The 20,285-nt window shown below is 36.8% G+C and overlaps 3 protein-coding genes across 20 annotated transcripts; 2 read left to right on the top strand and 1 right to left on the bottom strand.

The window, feature by feature from the left end:
- Positions 1 to 170: 170 nt before the first annotated feature.
- LOC103422651 (N-terminal acetyltransferase B complex auxiliary subunit NAA25-like) lies at positions 171 to 8,394 on the top strand. Its single transcript, XM_008351307.4, has 19 exons — positions 171 to 505; positions 596 to 752; positions 847 to 965; positions 1,052 to 1,126; positions 1,297 to 1,390; positions 1,502 to 1,620; positions 2,338 to 2,408; positions 2,908 to 3,049; positions 3,218 to 3,393; positions 3,666 to 3,868; positions 4,559 to 4,689; positions 4,842 to 4,918; positions 5,441 to 5,515; positions 5,691 to 5,883; positions 6,013 to 6,132; positions 6,212 to 6,350; positions 6,661 to 6,701; positions 6,871 to 7,125; positions 7,365 to 8,394. The coding sequence occupies exons 1-19, from the start codon at positions 359 to 361 to the stop codon at positions 8,058 to 8,060; spliced, it is 3,030 nt and encodes a 1,009-aa protein (XP_008349529.2). The 5' UTR covers positions 171 to 358; the 3' UTR covers positions 8,061 to 8,394.
- A 3,121-nt stretch (positions 8,395 to 11,515) lies between these two features.
- Positions 11,516 to 13,810, top strand: LOC103422767 (laccase-3-like). Its single transcript, XM_008360828.4, has 5 exons — positions 11,516 to 11,614; positions 11,730 to 11,881; positions 12,018 to 12,391; positions 12,471 to 13,418; positions 13,506 to 13,810. The coding sequence occupies exons 1-5, from the start codon at positions 11,516 to 11,518 to the stop codon at positions 13,634 to 13,636; spliced, it is 1,704 nt and encodes a 567-aa protein (XP_008359050.2). The 3' UTR covers positions 13,637 to 13,810.
- Positions 13,811 to 14,063: 253 nt separating this feature from the next.
- LOC103447294 (uncharacterized) lies at positions 14,064 to 18,575 on the bottom strand. Of its 18 annotated transcripts, XM_029088146.2 has the most exons (9): positions 18,116 to 18,575; positions 16,737 to 17,012; positions 16,400 to 16,495; positions 16,133 to 16,210; positions 15,619 to 15,693; positions 15,463 to 15,513; positions 15,041 to 15,091; positions 14,647 to 14,736; positions 14,064 to 14,492 (listed from the first exon to the last, which is right to left on the bottom strand). In XM_029088146.2, the coding sequence occupies exons 2-8, from the start codon at positions 16,776 to 16,778 to the stop codon at positions 14,704 to 14,706; spliced, it is 426 nt and encodes a 141-aa protein (XP_028943979.1). In that variant the 5' UTR covers positions 16,779 to 17,012; positions 18,116 to 18,575; the 3' UTR covers positions 14,064 to 14,492; positions 14,647 to 14,703. The 18 variants fall into 18 exon arrangements, 3 of the variants coding, with proteins under 3 accessions (XP_028943979.1, XP_028943981.1, XP_028943982.1); XR_011573193.1 differs by lacking the exon at positions 15,619 to 15,693 and having other exon boundaries at positions 16,133 to 16,215; positions 16,400 to 16,500; positions 16,737 to 17,228; positions 18,116 to 18,514; XR_011573195.1 differs by lacking the exon at positions 15,619 to 15,693 and having other exon boundaries at positions 16,400 to 16,500; positions 16,737 to 17,228; positions 18,116 to 18,407.
- Positions 18,576 to 20,285: the final 1,710 nt, after the last annotated feature.

Genomic DNA, 20,285 nt, shown 5'->3' with positions numbered 1-20,285 from the left:
AGAAAAACTAATGAAAATGGTTTGAAAATTTTAAGTTTTAACGAGAAGAACAAAATAAAAGGTAAATATAGTATCAGGATTGATTTTTAATGTAAAAATATATTTTTTCGTTAAAATGAACAGTACAAGAGTTCTTTGTTAAAGTTTATGTAATAATAGGTGACTCCACTAACTCCGCATCCAAACACTCCGATTAGGTTTTCATTTTACTGACTTTCTGTACTTCGCGTTTTCCCCGTTGTGCGTTTCCAAAGCTTCGAAGTAGCTCGCAGTGTATCCAAACTCTCTCTCTCTCTCTCTCTCTCTCTCTCTTCCAACCTACAACCTCACTCACTGACCCTTAAAATCCAGACGTCCAATGGCGTCCAAGTTCGGGTTGGCCGGAGGCATACCGGAGCGCCGGGTCCGACCCATTTGGGACGCCATCGATTCTCGCCAATTCAAGAACGCTCTCAAGCTCGTCACCGCCCTCCTCTCCAAGTACCCCAATTCGCCTTACTGCCTGGTAATTTCTCGCTCGCCCTTCTTATCCGACGTCGTTTTGCTGTTTACATTTTCGTAAATCCGCTTTCTTGGCGGCGTTTTCACTTCGCAGGCGCTTAAAGCTCTCGTCCTGGAGAGGATGGGGAAATCCGACGAGGCATTGTCGGTTTGCCTGAGCGCCAAGGAGCTTCTGCACTCAAACGACTCCGTTTTGATGGACGATCTCACTCTCAGCACCTTGCAAATCGTCTTCCAACGGCTCGATCACTGTCAGTATATATATTTTCCGTTTCTTAACTGTCTTGTAGCAAACCCAGGATGCACACATTGCCGAATTTCTTGTCTTTTTGTTTGTACAACCAGTGGAAATGGCGACCAGCTGTTACGAATACGCTTGCGGGAAGTTTTCCAACAATTTGGAGCTCATGATGGGCCTCTTCAACTGCTATGTTCGCGAGTACTCATTCGTAAAGCAGCAACAGGTGTCTTTTTCTCTTCTTTCGTATGTTATCTTCGTCGTTGTATCTTTTGTTTTCGTGTAATTTATTGTTGTGTATGTTTTTATCAGACAGCTATAAAAATGTACAAGCTTGTTGGGGAGGAGAGGTTTTTGTTATGGGCAGTGTGTAGCATCCAGTTACAGGTAACACCGGCTTTCTTGTGCCCTTCTTTTGTATCGGTCAAAAGACACAATCTTTCTACTGGAATTATCATTATATGTTTACAAGGTCGATTCTTGTTGACCGATGGAAAACATGAAACAATGGGAAATATGTACACTTGCTTATATTATGGGTTTTGAACTTCTGTTAGGTTTTTTGCGGCAATGGGAGTGAGAAGCTTTTAACACTAGCTGAAGGTTTGGTTAAGAAGCATGTTGCCTCCCACAGCTTGCATGAACCTGAAGGTGTGCATTGTTTTATTCACTATTTATGGTGGTCCAGGTCTATCTCGAATCGTAATTATGTATTGGTGGACACTTCTAATTCCTGCACTAAAATCTTGTACTTGGCTTCAGCTCTTATGGTCTATGTTTCCATATTGGAACAACAAGCCAAATATGGGGATGCTTTGGAAATTCTCTCTGGAAAATTAGGATCGCTTTTGATGGTTGAAGTTGACAAGCTACGCATACAGGTACTTTCTAAAGCTTTCGTTTCTTGAGGCCTGCCATTAATAATCTACTGCTCGGATTTGAATCTAAATGCCTGTGTTATGTACACTCAGATGTTTCCACATGTCCTTGTCAGTTAAATAGACTTATAGTGGATGAATCTTGACACAAAACATGTTCTGTGCAAACACAAAAATATATCAAACTCAATTTGAATATGAATTTGTCCTGGAAGTCGTCCACAAGCATGCTAGTGGTTTGTTGCAACGGTATCAAGCATCTTATTCTGTTTAGAGTTTTTTTGCTATTTTCCAGTACTGAGATTCGCAATTCATCAGCTTATTGTTCGTTAATGTTGAAGCTTCTATGGAAAGCACATTTTGTTTCCCTTTGTTCTTTGTTTCTTTTCAAGGAAGACAGATGGATAACATTGCTGTGAAATAATATATAATGCTAGTGAAAATTGGACTGCTAAACAAGTTTTGCTTTCCATAAGAATTAGTTTAATAAGGTGACTTTTGAATAGATGAATAAATTAGTTTTTTTCTAAAGAAATAACTCATTTGCATACAAATGAAAGCCTTGATATAGGATATACGACTGCATATAACTATTTTACTTTGTTTGAGTCTCTTTCTTTGGGTCAAAACTTTTAAATCTTGTAGTTACTAGCTTGAATGGTTCTTTGCCACTTGTTTGCTTTCCTTATCAACTTGTCCACTTTGGCTTTAAGTTGACAGGGGAGGCTTCATGCTCGGGCAGGTGACTACACTGCTGCTGCCGGCATATTTCAAAGAATCCTAGAATTATGGTATGCTTGTGAAATCTTTTTGTCATTATAAAAATAGTCTTACAGTATTAGTATGCAAGGCAGAACTGTGAGAAATATGAACAAGACTAGTTTGTTCTTGACTGCCTTTAATCATATGGTCTATATGGTTCATATTGATGTTGTCTTTATTTAAAGTAATTGAGGGGGTTTTGATGCCCTCCTTTCAAGTTAGTGATGTGAAATTACTCTTAGCAGCATACAAGACATGCTAGGCAGTACCCTTCCCTTTTATTTCTATGCCTTCTGGATCAGTACCTTGTCCATATATATTCTTTTAGGAAAACCTTTTCCATATATATTTCACAGTAGTATTGCTGATATTTGGCACAATATCAGCATAGTTAACTTTTTGTAATAAGTTATTTTAGTATTGATTGCCTTTTTTTTTCAGGGCCTTGATGTGCCTTTCTGTCTTTCGGATCACTGTATTTTCATTACAGAGATTTTGACTCTTAGTGTTGTTTCTTTCATCTGGCAGTCCTGATGATTGGGATTGTTTCCTACATTACCTCGGTTGTTTGCTGGAGGATGACAGCAATTGGTGCAATATGGCCATCACAGATCCAATTCATCCTCCAAAATTCATTGAGTGCAAGATTTCAACCTTGGGAGATGAAGTGGTACAAACTTGTGTTTTTTTCTTTTCTTGCTATTAGAGAGTTGAGTGGTTCATGTTTGTCCTTAGTTAAGTTGACTTTCTATTTCTGTGTTATATTTTTTCTGTTATGCATATTTCTAACAGAGCCAATCTTTTGTTCAAAATTTGATTTTTACTTACTGGATTGCAGTTTGATTCTCGCATGTCAAGTGCATCAGATTTTGTAAAGAAGTTACTAGAAAATATTGGTGATAATTTTTTAAGGTCTCCATTCTTGGCAAATATTGAAATTGAAAGGAGGAGGCACTTACATGGCAAAGGGGATGACGACAAGTTAATGGAGTCTCTAATCCAATACTTTATTAGGTATATTACGAATATCCCATCTTCTCTACAGTTTTCACTCTTGAGTTGGCTATTTATATATTCCTTATGTTGTTCATTGTGGCGGTTAGAAGAATGGGGTTTATTAACTTTGGAAAAATTATTAACTTCAGTGACCTAGCAGAATTATAAAGCTACAGTCATTTTGTTTTCAAATGTAGGCTTGCTGATAATGATATGTACCTTTGCATATTGTAATCAAATTTATAAAACTACAGTTTCAAAGTGGTCATTTGATTTACTTTCAACCACAGGTTTGGTCACTTGGCCTGCTTCACTTCTGATGTCGAGATGTTTCTTGAAGTTTTAACCCTTGATAAGAAGGCAGAACTGCTGGGGAAGTTAAAGGAAAGCTCTGACTCCACTTCAGCTGTTCCAACAAAAGTTCTTGGGCAGTCAATAACATTCTTTAAAATTCAAGAATTGATTGGAAACACATTCAAGCTTCCTGTGGGTGGTGCGACTCTTAATCTTGTATCTGTTGAATTTCTTCAACTTCATTATATGACATGCCTAGAGAATACCTTTCACAAGTCATATCGGAAATGGTGGTATTATTTCTGTAGTTTGATGTTCTTTGAGATTGGTTATGGGCCTTAGACCAGGTTTTGGGATGATTTATGATGTGGGGTGTCTCTGTTGGGGCTTCTTTTCCCAAACTTTTTCCAGATTGCAAATAACATGGATGTAGGGCTGGCATATTATTTGACCTAGGCCGTTTGTCATATACAGTGGTCTTATTTTTGTGTGAACAGTGCTTTAACAGATGAAAAGCAGTAGATAGGACAGGAGGGGTGATGAGTTGCAGTTGTATGTTTGATGTTAGTTTAGAGGAGGGTAGGGTGTTGGCTTTCCATGGGGTATTCTTAAGCCCTTCAGTATTGGTTTTTTTTTTTTCCTTAGTGGGATGCGGTTTGTGGGAGGATTTCAGTAGTGTTAATCTTTACAGGCTGTATGCACATATTTATTTTTCAGTTGGTTGGTGATGCCCAAGTCAAATGTAGTTCTTCTTGAACGTTGGCTTGGTGTCCTTTTTTCTCTATAGTTTTTGTATATTTGTTGCATCTACCATGAGTGTGACAATAAAAACATGTTATTAAGCTATCCCTTGAGCCATACAATATTAATTTTAGCCATTCTTCTTCAGAACTTGAGGGATCTGCTGTGCAGATGGTCGAGATGTATTGTCAAAACCTTCCACTTTCGAAGGACTTGGATTCACAAGAGAGCATGCATGGGGAGGAGCTGCTCTCAATGGCATGCAATGCGTTGATTCAGGTATTTCATACATCTGCAAACGTACTCTCCTGAAGTGACTTGACGAATTTCTTGGCTTGTTTTACTAAAACCAATTTTCAGTTTGTCAAGTATTTAATTGTTAATATACTCTTATTGAGGCTGGTCTCATACACATACTGGTTTCGGTATAGTTATTCTGGCGTACAAGGAATTTCGGCTACTATTTTGAAGCAATTATGGTATTGGAGTTCGGCTTGACAATTCGAAAGTGAGGATCCCGTTAGTTTTAGTATAATTATTATGGGTATTATTGTTTTAAACTTGATGTTGGGCACCATGGCATGAAGTCTAAAAAATATATTGCCTTCTTTTCTTGATCTTCTGTCACATATAGCATCCTAATCACTATGGTTCCAACATGTATGTCTTTAAAACCTTGTGTATATTCAATTTCCAGTTGAACAATTGGAGCCTGAATACATATGTATGTCTTTAAAGCCTTGTGTATATTCAATTTCCGGTTGAACAATTGGAGCCTGAATACATATGTATGTCTTTAAAGCCTTGTGTGTATTCAATTTCCAGTTGAACAATTGGAGCCTGAATGCATTTTCTTAGCTTTATGGCTTAATGTGCTTGATCAACACGTAACTTTGCTTTAGGACTTATTTCCCTGTTAATTGAATTGTGCATGGTTTTGTATCCATAGAGAAAATTTTGCATTATTGTTTCCGTAGGAATCGTTCTTCTATCTGCTTATATAACATTAGTAATTTGGTTTGTTTTGCAGATATGTATGGCAGTACAAAATATTGTTGCTGCACTTGTACTCTCACTTAGGTGCCCTTTCCTTGGCGTATGAGTGGTAAATAACAATTTAATCTAACCTTGGAACTTGTTATGCTAAAAGAATACCGTCATTGTTTGTCCAATTATACCATGCCAATCACTTGCTGATTAGTGGCTATTACTGGGCTTTAGTGTTTATGTTACATTTACTAAATCTTTGTCACTGCCTTACTTCTTTTATTCTTGTTTAGGTTCAAGTCGTTGGATGTGAAAAATATCTTGATGGAAACTGTTTCACACCATATTTTACCCCAGATGTTGGTGTCTCCCCTATGGGCAGATTTAAACTATCTGCTCAAGGATTATCTCAGGTTTATGGATGACCACTTAAGAGAATCAGCAGACCTTACATTTCTTGCCTATCGTCATAGAAATTACTCAAAAGTACGTAATGTATGTTTCATTATGCATATTATTTAACTACCCGATCTCTCTCTCTCTCTCGATACTTAAATAAATGTTATTTTGTGAAAACCAAGACTTTTTATTATATTGAACTATTTTTTATTCCAGGTAATTGAATTTGTCCAGTTTAAAGAAAGACTGCAACACTCTAATCAGTATCTTGTGGCGAAGGTTGAAGGACCCATTCTACAGTTAAAGCAGAATGCAGATAACATTGATGATGAAGAGGTAACTTTTCTTTGCAATTTTTCGTTGAATGCATGTTCTTTCATATGATAGCTAACATGTTTATGTTTATTTCTTTTAGACTGTTCTTGAAAGCTTGAAATGTGGGGTTCACTTTGCCGAACTCTCTAATGAGATTGGATCCAAATCTTTGACCTTCAATGAAGATTTGCAGTCTCGTCCATGGTGGGCACCAACTTCAGAAAGAAACTATCTTTTAGGTCCGTATCATATGACCATATCTCCTACTTTAATTATTAGGCATTACAACTTTGCTACAAAAAATATGAGCAACAGTTGTTGGCATGTTGATACATTGCATACCTGGAATGTACAAGTGTTGGATTCACGCAACTGAGGGCAATTAATATTTCTCCAATCTTAATTCTAGTGTCTGATTCTTGTTCAAATTTTGAAGAGTAGAGCATTAGTTTCTATGTTTTATATATGTTCTGCACTCGATACTAAGGTCTTGTTTTCGCTTCTGATAATAGTTTTGAGAACTGACTTGAGATTTATCAATGGTGTCAGGTCCTTTTGAAGGAGTATCCTATTGTCCGAAAGAGCACTCGGTATAAAACTGTCTTGTACTGTTGTACAACTAATATGTATTTTATTGATGGTGATTTGGAGAAGTTGATTCCATGAAGTTAACCTGTGTCAATAACACCCTACTTATCTATTGAATTTTCTCATTGCCTTCTGTAATATAAATTTTTCTTCTGCTTGTACCGAATTTAGGTGAAAGAAAGGGAAGCAAATGTAAGGAGAGTTATTGAGAGGAAGTCTCTTCTTCCTCGGATGATTTATCTATCCATACAGAATGCTTCGACTTCACTCAAAGAAAATCTCGAGGCCAATGGAAACACATCTGACCCTAAAGGCCCCTCAGAACTTAAGAGTTTGCTTGAGCGCTATGCAAAAATGTTGGGGTTCACACTTAATGATGCTATAGAAGCGGTTTTGGGGGTCTCTAGTGGCCTAAAGTCGTTTGAGGTAGTACTATACTCATTTTGGCATTTTTCTCTCCTTCATATATTTGTGATGTTAAAAAAGATGAAAAACTTAAGCATAGTTTTGTGAATCTCCTTATTTATTTTGAAATTTGAAGGAAGTAAAGCCAGGAAGGTTTTATTAATCGAAAGATTTGCTTAATTCCTCCGAAGATTTGCACCCATACGTTGACGGTGTATCCGACGACATTGATTGACTGGATAAAGTAACTTTTGTTGCAGGTCTTTGGTGCGGACTTGATTGACTGGATAAATTTTTCTGTGTTTCTGAACGCATGGAACTTGAGTTCCCATGAAATTGGTCAAGCAAACGGTGATGCGGGTCTGTCTCGAGCATGGCACTGTGTGGATTCGCTGTTGGAGAAGTATGTTTCGGAGAAAGTTAGCTCGATGGAGACTCTAATTAGCTGTCCTTGGGTTGATGTCCCAGTTCTGGTGCAGTTGGTTACAGAACCGTTGGCCTGGCATGCACTTGTAATTCAATCTTGCACTCGGTCATCTCTTCCGTCTGGAAAGAAGAAGAAGAAAACTGGAGTTCCAGATCATTCTATTCTGTCCCATATGCGGGATTCAGTCCAGTCTCTGCGTAATACTCTGGAAAAAGTTATGAAATGGTTAAGAGAACAGATCAACAGGCCAGAGGATGAAAGTTTGGAGACATTACTCTCCTCTTTGCAGAATAAAGGACAGAACGAAGGCCCTGGGCAAGTTTTCCATATTTTAGAAACCTGTATCTCATCCGTAAATGACACAGAGGTCGGTGATAGAATCTCCCGAGCATTGAAGTCTTGGAGTCCAACTGATGTCGCGCGAAAGCTGATAACTGGGAAATGTACGGTGCTGTCTGAGTTTCTACGGATCTGTGAATCCAAACTAAAGCTGTTGCAGACATTGAAACAGCAGATAGCTCAAGTATGAAGAATGATTGTCAAAGTTAATGTGATGTTTCATGCGCTGTTCAATTTTTCGTTATCCAGCGAGGGAAGAGATCGAAGGAGATGGACGTTTCTCTTGTCAGTAAAACTTTCGTACTGTTTTTTTTTCGCGGTTTTGTGCCGGCGGTGGTTCTGTTAGTAGTTGTGCTGTAATTTTCTTGTTGGGCAGTGTACACAGGCTTGTAACTTTAGTAATTTTTTTAGGCACAATATTTTGGACAATGTATCCTCCAATTTTTGTTTTCTGGTATTTCATCTCATAATTTGTCAAGCATTTTGTGAAATGTTGCTGATCGAAGTATTGGTTATTTGGTTCATGTCGCTTCATGTGATTCAGATATTTTTTTTTTTTTGTTTTTTCTGCGAGTTAGATTAATGAAGCGTATTGATGATAAAAGTGATAAAATGTATTGCTGATGATAATTTAATGCTTGAGTTATTTTAAAAAAAAAGCATTTATGCTCAGAAGTGGTTATTGTAAAATGCTTCTATCAGGAATAAATGGAAAGTTTTAATAAAAAAAAAGTGCTTTCTAGAAAATAAATTGTCTAATTTATTTTATTTTTTTTTAAATTCAAAAGAACTTTTAACTTTTATGGTCAAATATGGTACCTAGTTACATCTCATAAGAACATATCTAATTGGCTGGGAGCCTCCAAGACAGATCTTCTTGGTACATTGAATATCTGGAGAGTGCCTGCTTCATCTCAAATCAATAAGAACTAATGAACACAAGATTAACTACTCTTCATGCGAATTAGTGCCTTGATTGATGTTTTAATAAATACCATCAAAGAAATACTCGTACACGTTGAAAAAAAACCATCATAAAAATGGGGAAATGATCATCTTAGAGATCCTGTAATTGTGTCCATTCATTGTACATTGTGCTATCATAAATTATTTAAAATTTAAAATTCAAATATAAATAGTACCTAACGAAAACTGACCGCATAATATGCGATAAACGGATACGATTGCTAGATCCTTAGGATCCTTAAGAAAAGGATTTGGCAAGGATCATTTCCATTCAAATGTCCGTACACTTTGAAAGTGTCAGCAGACTTGGTTTTTTTTTTTTGAAAGTGTCAGCTGACTTGGCTTTTGGTTTTTTTTTTTTTTTTTGAAAGTGTCAGCTGTCTTGGCTTTTTTTTTTTTTTTTTGTAACGTTAGCTAACTTTGCTTTCGAACATATTATTTTGGGTGAAATGCCGATTTAGTCACTGGACTATCACCTTAGTGAAAATTAGGTCTCTAAATTAATTTTTTTGGTAAAATAAGTCCCTAAATTCATTACAAATTGCTAATTTCATCCATACTATTATATTCAAAGCTATTTTATCCATTTTTTCGTCAACTTAAGTCATTTGATACACTTTAGAGTGTAATACCAACATTTTCTTGTCTATAAGCCCTTAACATTTCATATAGGTTGCGAATTTAATGTCTAATTTACCCTCAAAAGTTAACTTACACTGTTTCTTTATGAAAAACTATCAATTTATCCTCCAAAGTTAACTCCATGTACTATTTCTTTATGAAAAACTACCAATCTACCCTCCAATGTGTATCACATGCAAGTAACGTGACTTAAATTGACGAAAATTTGAATATAGTAGCTTCGAATATAACATTAGGGATGTAATTGGCAAATTTTTATAATTTAGGGACTAATTTTTCTGAAAAAAATAGTTTAGAGACCTAATTTTCATTAAGGTGATAATTTAGGGACTAAATTGGATGTTTACCCTATTATTTTTAATCCTTTTGGTTTTCTAACAAGTCTTACTTTTCAATTGTTTGTTTTGTAGACTAATCACTCGTAGAAGAGTAATTTTATACTTACCATATTTTTTATATCAAATTTGTACTACCTCTCTAATATGAGTAGGGCTCACCAATATATGGGGCTCTATGATGGCTGATAATTTATTGCACGACGTCACATGTTAACCTGACACGAGACGACACAAAGTAACAAGTTTCGGGTCAACCCATTAACGATTCAGATTGTTATCGGGTTAGTAGTTAAGAACCCGATATCGTTTGCCAGATCAGATATTCGACATGACAATTTATTGCACGATTTGTTGACGGATCGGGTAACTTGTTTAGAACCCGTTAAAATAACAGGTTTAACACGACACGATCTGTTAAGATAATAAGTTTGACACGAAAACGACAAGCACTAACCGGTCTAGTTCAATCTCCATTAGAAAAGTGGTACAAATATTGTATGAAAGATATAGTAAAAATATCATTTTTGTCTGTAAAATACATCTCTTAGTAAGTTTGCCCGTTAAAATATATATATTTTGTCAGGTACTCGATCGTAGATTATACGTAATGCAACAAAAAAAAGATTCTTTTCTTCTTCCTCCCTACCATATCAAACCAAAATTCAACCCCCATTTAACAGTCCCTAGATAATTGATAGGTTTTGAAAAGCACAAGTGAAATAGCACAAAAGTTTGGGTGAATGAGTCAATTTAGAATGCTTCAAAATGTCTTGGCTCACGAGGCATGATAGATGATGGACAAGTGGTGGTGTGATTCACTTGCCAAGGATGGAGATGATGAAGTACAAAATAAGAACAATAATAAAATTTTCTTGTCTTGCTATACAGTTTAACATGTTACGTTATTAGCCTTAGTCTAAACTGAGGATATAACGAAGGGGGTGGATATGTGGCACTGCATTTTTTACATAAATTTTGACACACGTTTTTGCGGGGCATACCCCGTAATGTATTTGACGATCCAAACCGTTTATCTTTTAGGTCTTCCCTCAAATATAGCGTATACTAAAAATCACCAACATCTGAAATCATATAACCATTTGATTAAGCGTTTAGTTTTTTTTTTTGTAGAACAATATTTGTCAGTTTCCTTCACTACAAATGAATGTCTTAATAGGTTTGAACTTGTCTAATTTTTACAAGTATAATCTATGAATGATTTTTTTAAAAGATAGATGGTTCAAATTGTTAAAATACATTATGAATTGAGCCTCACAAAAACGTGTCAAAAATTATGTAAAAAAATCGTACCATAGATCCGCCACCAACAACAAAATAGTACACTTGACCGTTAATAGTTAACATTTTCTGACCACGAAGCTTTTCGATTGCTCGCATAAAGTAAAGCATAACTCTCAATCCCTAATAAATTGAGGCACTAATAAGAGTCACCAAACCTTTGAGATGCTAAGCATTTTTTTAACATTTGACTGAGCAGGGCATAGTGGGTGAACCAAGTCCCCTGTTTGGTTGGACTAATATGTCCACGCAAGTGTCGAATGTTGACCGAGGAGGGCAATTTGTCAAAATATCAAACTAGTTGTCGCTTTTGTTTGCTCTGGGAAAATGAACTTTCGGCTTTCCCGCTTGATCCAGATATATATAAACTCACAAGCCACACACTGCCACCAACAAAGCAATGGAGCCCTCCAAACTTACCCTTCTGCTTGGCCTTCTTGCCTTCCTTACTTTCTTAGCTTCCTTCTCTGCTGCAGAAGATCACTTCCATGAATTCTTCGTACGCATTCATTCATTTCGTATACATATAGTCGTCTTTGTATTCGCGTCCATGTTCATATTTGTGTATTCGTATTCATAACGCCTTTGTTTTGCGCGTGGAAATTTCGAAATAGGTTGAAGCGAGGCCGGTGAAGAGGCTGTGCAGAACCCACAGCAGAATCACAGTCAATGGCCAGTTCCCAGGACCAACTTTGGAAGTCAGAAATGGAGATTCCGTTGCCGTCAAAGTTACCAACAGAGAGAAATACAACGTCACCATCCACTGGTATTCATTCATCATAATTTACGATGATTTTGAATTTTCCGCTGCTAATAAACTAAATCGTGGTTTATATACGGCTTAATGTTTGTCTAGTGTCCGTGCCAAGTTTATGTAATGCTCACTGTTCTGTATCTTTCAGGCATGGACGGAAGCAGCAGAACAATCCATGGGAAGAAGGACCCGAATATGTCACACAGTGCCCTATCCAACCAGGAGCTACCTACACATACAGGTTCACAATCACAGACCAAGAGGGCACGTTGTGGTGGCATGCTCACAGCAGATGGCTCAGAGCCAGTGTCTATGGAGCCCTCATAATCTACCCTAGATTGGGTTCTCCCTACCCCTTCCCGATGCCACAACGAGAAGTTCCCCTTCTTCTTGGGGAATGGTTTGATCGAAACCCCCAAGATGTCATGAGGCTTGCGGCTTTCACAGGAGGAGCACCAAATGTCTCTGATGCATACACCATTAATGGACAGCCTGGTGATCTTTACAGATGTTCCAAAAAAGGTTTGCTAAATTCCACTTGCTTAAATATGCAAAAATAAAAAGATGTATAATGTGTTGACATAAAAAAATGGCGATGCAGAAACCATTCGAATTCCAGTTGTATCGGGCGAGTCACTTCTCCTGAGAGTGATCAACTCAGCACTCAATCAAGAACTCTTCTTTACCGTTGCCAACCACCAACTGACTGTTGTGGGCGCTGACGCATCTTACACAGAACCTCTCACAACCAGAGTTATCATGATAGGCCCTGGCCAAACAACCGATGTTCTGCTTACTGCTGATCAGCGCCCTGCTCGGTACTACATGGCTGCTCGTGCCTATCAGACTGCCCAGAATGTGCCCTTCGACAATACCACCACCACTGCTATCCTTGAGTACAAGAATGCTGCTTCTTCAAATCAAGGTTTAGCACCAGTATTTCCTACATTGCCAGCTTACAACGACACAGCAACTGCTACTGCATACACTGCTCAGATAAAGAGCCCATCCCAGGTCAAAGTGCCCACACAGATTGACGAGAACCTGTTTTTCACTGTGGGTTTAGGACCTTATAACTGCACGGTTCCCAACAGCCCTTGGTGTCAAGGACCAAACAACACCCGCTTTGCAGCTAGCATGAACAATGTTTCCTTTGCATTACCAAGTACCAACTCCTCAATGCAAGCTGCCTACTATGGTGTCCTCGGTGTCTTCACCACAGACTTTCCACCTGTTCCTCTTGTGCAATTCAATTACACCGGAAATGTGCCCAGGGGGCTATGGTCACCTTGTCGTGGAACTAAGCTCTACAAGTTGAAGTACGGTGCTAATGTACAAATAGTGTTTCAGGACACAAGTACTGTGACTATTGATGACCATCCTATGCATTTTCATGGATGCCATTCCTACGTGATTGGATCAGGATTTGGAAACTACAACCCCAGCACGGATCCAGCGAGATTCAACCTCATTGACCCGCCACAGAGAAATACCATCGGAACACCTCCAGGGGGATGGGTAGCTATACGATTTAAGGCTGATAATCCAGGTAACATGCTAATCTCGTATCCTAAGCTTTCATCTAACCAATATTTGTTCACTATTTTGATATCTTTCTACTTCTTGACCCAATTAGGCGTCTGGCTGATGCACTGTCACTTAGATTCACATCTCTTCCTGGGTTTGGCTATGGCTTGTCTAGTCGAGAACGGAATCGGACCATTACAGACTGTAATTCCTCCTCCACCAGATCTACCCCGATGCTAAATTACCAGCAGAAGATCGCACTAGCAGTTGGATTTCACCATTGAAATTGCAAGATTTGCTGTTATCTTGGCATTCTTAGGTTTATTATGTACTAGAAAATAAGCCCGCACTATGCTGCGGGAAGTCAGTGTACTAATGGTAACTGGATGAATAAGAAACATTTACCTAAATAAATTCAACATAATAATGAATGAACAGAGGGATATGTGATCGGTTCCATCCTGCATGTCTATATTTCCATTAAACAGAACAATTTGCAACACACTTCCATTCTAAATCCTTGTAAAAGTACTGGGGAAAAAAGACAATTTCCTTGCAAGAGCAAAAACACTATGTTTGCTAGTACTTAATATAAATTCTTACACCAACAACAATAAAACATTAGCACATAAAGCATAGGTCTGTAAAATACAAAGTACACACCACATGCAATGTAATGAACATTTCCATTTAGTTGAGTTTAATATACAATACATACGCCGAAATAAGCATTTCGCTTTAGTTTAATACACATGTTGAAGAAATTAGGAAAATTAAAACCAAATCAATGCATTTTCACTTAATTATTTTCTATCCAAAGCGAAACGGAGAATCCTCACTTAGCAATTGCTTCCTAATTATGCGAGAGACCATTTATTTCTGTGTAACCATCGGAAGTCTCACTCATCTGCCTCCCAATCCCCTCCAATCCTCCAAAAGATGTATAAATGAAACAATGAAAATATATAGGAACTCAAAACTCAAGTGACCTTTCTTCTTGCATGAGAACTCCAATTCAAAACTCAAACTTAAGTCTCATTTCTTGGTCGTCACTTCAGAACTTCCATCTTTTATTTTTCATGATATGCATACTTCTCTGTTACAATTTGGAAAAATAAAAGTTGTTAATGTAAATGAATAACAGTTTTAGTGAAGAGAGTGATTTTCCTAATTGCTAAAATAATTGAGTAAATTTATGTGGTACTCAAATGCATTTAATAAGACTCATTAAAAAAAAAATTGCAAGCTACCTTTTATCGTCAGTCAACAACCTTCTACAAACTTTATTTTGGTGCCAACATGAAGAGTCACAACCTTCGTAAATAACAATTGAAAAAAACCTGTCCAGATTCAAGATAAATCTTCAATGACAGTCATAGTTAAAATCTGCCATTCGCAATAAATAAAAAAGAAAAAGACAACCATTGAGTTGCTTTCCTTCCAAATTCAATTCATCCACCATACATAAAATCATAAAATTTCCACCACAAAGCTCCATATACAGTTCTATACCACTCCCAAAATAAACTTATGCAGAAACTATACACCATAAACTTTCTCAAAGATACAATGTCCAGCTTGTATACTACTCAGAAGACATAATCCATCGAAAATTAATCTGCAAGAGGGATAAAGAAAATTTACCTTAACAACACAATTAATAAAATGGGGATCCTGGAGATATTTTTGTTCAACCTGAATGGAAAATTAACAGAATTTCAAATTTCAACCAGTCAGCATTTTTTCAAACCCAAATTGAATCATCAAAAAACAAATTCAGTGCAACAATTATGCTAAAGGGAAACTATTGTAACAAAATTCAAATGGATAGCAATCACGTCCGTGGATACCTATGACTTTTCTTATAACAACTTGACATGTCCAATCCCAAATTCTGATATTTTCCTTAAAATGGTCCAATTTCTCAAAATCTTAAATCCAACTACATTTCTCAACGACCAAATGGCCACATATGAGAACCAAAACAAAGCCTTGAAGGGGGAAGATGAAAGGAAAAAAAAAAAACAGAGGAAAAGTATTGTTCAGCTTCTGCAGTAATGATTGACCTTTTGTTTTGGCAAAAGTTTCCATTTTGTTGGAGGTTTAGGCATTGGCAGCTGTAGAAAGCAATAGAATATGTCATTGGCAGTCAGACGTTATGCTTAAGAATACAATAGGAACTCCTAAATCGATTACAGAAAAAAACCAGCAGCATCAACAGCCTTTTTGCGTAGTGTTGCAGCCTCTTGTAGTCTCTCATCAACCTCTTCGTTATAGGAGTCGATGTCGCTAATTTGCTAGCACCCATAATTCATGAACCCAATTTAATAAACCGTATTTTAAGATTAACTATGCATTGAGCGAAAACCAATTTCTATTTTTTTTTCCAATGCCTGCCAAAACATCAAAACCCACATTTCTAAACCAAATTGCACACAAAAGATATTGGGGCAACTCAAGTTGCGCAACTTAAACACATAATTACCAATACAAATACTTTAAACTATGATGTAGATAGCTTCAGCTGATCTACATATAGCCAAATTCAAAGTTCAAGACTTGAAATCGGGCTCAAAAACTGGAAATTTCACTTCAATTAAGCAGCTTTTCAGATGTTTACAGCTTAAATATGCATGATAACAAAAAGAATCATCCTTTGGACACTAACCGAAAAACCCTAATTTATATTATTCAAATTACAGAACCTATGATGACAAAACCAGTTACAGAACCTACCATTGTATGATCAAGATCTGAAACTATCATTAGCCAAGCTTTGAACCGATCCATGACTATCCTATATCCAACGCAAACCTGCACTGAATTATAATATACAAAAAATACAAACATCAGAAAAACCATTCCAAATCCAAATTCAAACATATGATTCCAATGACATGATGATGGACACACACACTACAACAAAACTTGCCAGAACAACCGAAAGCGAAAAAAAAAAAAAAAAAAAAAAAAAAAAAAAAAAAAAAAAAAAAAAAACCTAACCTTAAAACTGATCCAGAAGAACAAATCCCAGTTACCTCTCAGCCCAAAAGTTGTGATTCTCTTCTTATGTGAGCTGCACGGATATCCCAAACCGCTCTGCACTTAATTCCCATAAAATAAAACTGGTATAAAAATTTCATGACACCTATAAAAATCCACCGTGCATGGTTTTTAATTCTAACAAAGAAACTTCATTTTAAACTAACATTCACACAATCCTAATCATTTGTGAATTACCATATTCTTATCATTATTTCAATATGTCTTCTTATATATAGGGTGAGCTCAGACCAGTCACTAAAATTGCTAAGGTATTTAGTGAGTAGGCTTGACTTACAATCTTCTTCAGCATCATCTCCATTTGGAATTGTCGGCACATATCATAGCCACACCTCAGAAGCTATCCAATCTCTTCCCTGGATTGGATTTGATTGTCTCAGATTTTAACTTTTCGGCCGCACCCTTTGGGGTTTGGAGTTTATTTGGAAAACATCGCGGAGTCCAATTGTACGGGGAGATTCACGCAGATGCTACAGCCTGAGCCATCAGATTTGGACAAAGTGGTGGTGGCAGCTGTCTAGAGGCAGAACAAAGCAAAAATTGAAACCACCATCTGAAATCAGAACCAAAAAAGGCATGAAATCACAGGATTTAAGTGAATTAAGGCAGGGATGAAACTCATCTTATAGAGGAAGAGCTGAGCAGCTCTGCAATTCACAGGCACACCCCACCCCCTACCGCCCCTGAAACCCCTGCACCCTACGCGCACATCATGCACCCTTGTTCCCCTGCACCCTCACTTTAAAACTCAACCCCAATATAATCAAACCTAAACAAAAATTAAAAACCAAATTAGCCAAATTGGAATGGTTAGATCAAATAAAGATTTGAGCCAACCAATTACACAAATTTCAGAATGAAGAATAAAATTGACAAAAAATCTATACAATTTACACCTTATAACTTGCAATTTTCCCCTCAACCTAACAGTGAAGATTTAGGAAATACCAAATTAACAAACCAGAAAACCCTAACAATCAGAGTTGTTAAAAGTAGGTGTATACATGTTCCAGCTCTTCATCAACACATTCGCAGTTGGACTACAGAATAATCTATCACAACTTAATTCTTGCAACATGAATGTCAATCTTCAAATGCAAAAGCATATTTAACAAATGATTATTCACAGAAAAGCACTTTTACCAAATAATAGGCAAGCAATTCAATTGTACTCATTCTAAAAACAACTAAAACAAAAGTTAAAATAAATAAACAGATAGAAAGCTTAAGCACTTCTAGCATAATTTCCCTGAAGCTTATAAAATTATTGGCCAAGAATTTGAGGAGAGAAAGAGATGCAGGAACCTTTAAGTGGAGTTGATGAAGCATTAAATTGGATTTGGAACTTCGAAACCCAGGCATGGTAGAACAACGTTGTGTAGATGCAGAGAGAAAAATGTACAACAACCAAACCCAATTCACCAAATGAAAAAAAAAAAAAAAAATTCTGGGTTATGTCTACAGCAATAAAATAAAATAAAAAATTTCAATCCATTTTTCAGATTCAGAAGCAAAAAAAATGGTGAACTACACAGCTAGGAAAATTCGAAAACAAAACCATTAGATCTGAAATTATTGCTCATAGATCCGTGAATGTTCGAACTAAAACAATAAAACCCATATTAAATCTTCAGAAATTGATTGAAAAGTCCTTACCTTGAGGAGGAAGACGAACGCCAACAACCAGATAAGCAAATTGGGAAAGGAAGCATATAGAAAAAGAAAATAACTGCACCCACCCTCTCTTTCTCTCCTTGTAATTGTGCACCCAAACTCCATGAAAAATACAGCAGTAAGATAAGGAATTGAATGGAAAATCCAACAATGAGATAAGGAATTGAATAGGATCTTCCGCTTAAGAAGCTACCAGTGGCAAGCAATTATTTTACAATTTGCTACAACTTATTCTTAAACATTCAACAACTCAAGATGAGTATTCTACAAAAACAGTATCCAGAATCGATTTCTTCACATCCTCAAGACCGCCAACATCTTTCTATTTCACATTAGAGACCTATAGGAAAACCACAAATAGGTACCCAATAAACAAAACACAGAGCAAGAAGAAGCCACGATTGCACTTTATTGTACTTAATTTGCTTAAAAGCAACACCACATAGCAAATTCCAATAAACTAAGTTATTTATATGCTGGTATCCTAATAAATTATCCCAATAAACTAAATCATCTAGAAGGATAAATTAGATAAAAAGAAAAAGAAAAGAAAAAAAAAAACCTATCTCAAAGGCCTTTTGCGAAAATATATTTTCTTAACTAAAAGAAAAAGGATCTCAAATTACCGGCTAGCAATGATGATAATACAAAATAGAAAATCTCACACTTTATGGAAGAATTTGAAAGAAATTAAACTCATAGTAACAGATATATAATAGGATGCTATTTTTTTAATACATAAGTGTCAAAAAGTAATTATAGTCAAAATATCAACTATTGAATTCCATGTTGCTTCTGCGATCATTTACCATTCTAAAACCATTATTAAACCATTATTCTATATCCAGTCCTTGTAGCCAGCAAATGAGTTGTGGATATAATTCTAGTCAAAGTTGGAAAGATTATGTACTATGAGCTAGAGCGGAAAGTAAGAAGACTTACTTTTCCACCACATCGTCACCTCCGGCTCTATACCTTTATTATAAGTTTGACATATATCAAAGTTCAAACGAACCACAGATTATGCATGTATTTAGTAAACAAAAGAAATCAGCATTGATACTTGTATATCGAAGATATAAAACTGTGTAGTTGCCCTCTATTCGATAAATGCTCTCAAAATAAAAAGATAATGGTGAATTGGTGATGCAGATGCTAAGATTAGCAATTGGATTAGCTTTTGTTCTACAACTGGGGATGCAGATGCTACGATGGCTTTGGAAAACAAAGTCATTGGAGTCATACCTTTCCAAATCAAGAGAAGCAAATTGGCAAAATTTATCATAAATTAGAGGCATACATTTCTGAAGTGTGGAATCAGAGTCAGCAGAAAACTGGTAGTACCCTGAAATTAACAATAAATTTAACAAATTGGATGATAAAAATCAAAACAGAGAAGCCCTAAGAAGCAATTAAGAGGGAAAAAGAGTACATCTACGATGAAGTTCAGATTGAGAGGGTGTGATTTTAGCTTTTGGATTACACAGGGCAGGGTTGTAACCTATATTCATAGTAGAGATGAGAGTAGAATCAAAAGCACTCCCAAGATTATACACCGTATTTTCCTGCAACCTAAAAATAAAATTAACCCTTATATATATATTCCCATCTCTATCTAGCACGAGGCCTTTTGGGAGCTCACTGGCTTCGGGTTCCATTGGAACTCCAAAGTTAAGCGAGTTCGCGCGAGAGCAATCCCATGATAGGTGACCCATTGGGAAGTTTTCGTGTGAGTTCCCAAAAACAAAAACCGTGAGGGTGTGGCCGGGGCCCAAAGCGGACAATATCGTGCTACGGCGGAGTCGAGTCAGGGATGTGGTAGGGGCCCGAGCCGGGATGTGACAATTTAGAACATCAGGGTCGGGACGTGTCATTCCTGATGGTACCAAAATTACCATGTGCCCCATATGTGAGGTACTACTCCAAAGCGCACCACACAGAGCTGCTAGAAATGCTTTCACATCCACATACCCACGAACATTAAGTCCTGGAGTGAAATAGTCGAAATATGCGTAAAGGCGAACACATATCGTAAAGTTTTTCCTTCATGACTATCCACTATGGTCGCACTTTAAATCGAGGAGTACAAGATCTGAAAGCTTGAATTAGAGTAACCATATCTCTTACCACATCATTCGAGTGACAGTTGTAA

Source organism: Malus domestica, chromosome 11 (assembly GCF_042453785.1).
Source record: "Malus domestica chromosome 11, GDT2T_hap1".
In the NCBI taxonomy this organism is placed as follows: Eukaryota; Viridiplantae; Streptophyta; class Magnoliopsida; order Rosales; family Rosaceae; genus Malus; species Malus domestica.
Note: the sequence above shows the minus strand (reverse complement) of the source record. Positions and strands in the feature narration are given on the sequence as shown.

What these genes read in the sequence shown, in the direction of transcription:
- LOC103422651 (XM_008351307.4), top strand. Translation starts at nt 359, where the DNA reads ATGGCGTCCAAGTTCGGGTTGGCCGGAGGCATACCGGAGCGCCGGGTC. An exon ending in CCAATTCGCCTTACTGCCTG is followed by an intron (nt 506 to 595) that starts GTAATTTCTCGC and finishes TTCACTTCGCAG; the next exon opens with GCGCTTAAAGCTCTCGTCCT. An exon ending in CAAAGAATCCTAGAATTATG is followed by an intron (nt 2,409 to 2,907) that starts GTATGCTTGTGA and finishes TTCATCTGGCAG; the next exon opens with TCCTGATGATTGGGATTGTT.
- LOC103422767 (XM_008360828.4), top strand. Translation starts at nt 11,516, where the DNA reads ATGGAGCCCTCCAAACTTACCCTTCTGCTTGGCCTTCTTGCCTTCCTT. An exon ending in ATCACTTCCATGAATTCTTC is followed by an intron (nt 11,615 to 11,729) that starts GTACGCATTCAT and finishes ATTTCGAAATAG; the next exon opens with GTTGAAGCGAGGCCGGTGAA. An exon ending in TACAACGTCACCATCCACTG is followed by an intron (nt 11,882 to 12,017) that starts GTATTCATTCAT and finishes TGTATCTTTCAG; the next exon opens with GCATGGACGGAAGCAGCAGA.
- LOC103447294 (XM_029088146.2), bottom strand. Translation starts at nt 16,778, where the DNA reads ATGTGCCGACAATTCCAAATGGAGATGATGCTGAAGAAGATT. An exon ending in AGATGATGCTGAAGAAGATT is followed by an intron (nt 16,496 to 16,736) that starts GTAAGTCAAGCC and finishes AATTAAGTGCAG; the next exon opens with AGCGGTTTGGGATATCCGTG. An exon ending in AACTTTTGCCAAAACAAAAG is followed by an intron (nt 15,092 to 15,462) that starts GTCAATCATTAC and finishes TTTTCCATTCAG; the next exon opens with GTTGAACAAAAATATCTCCA.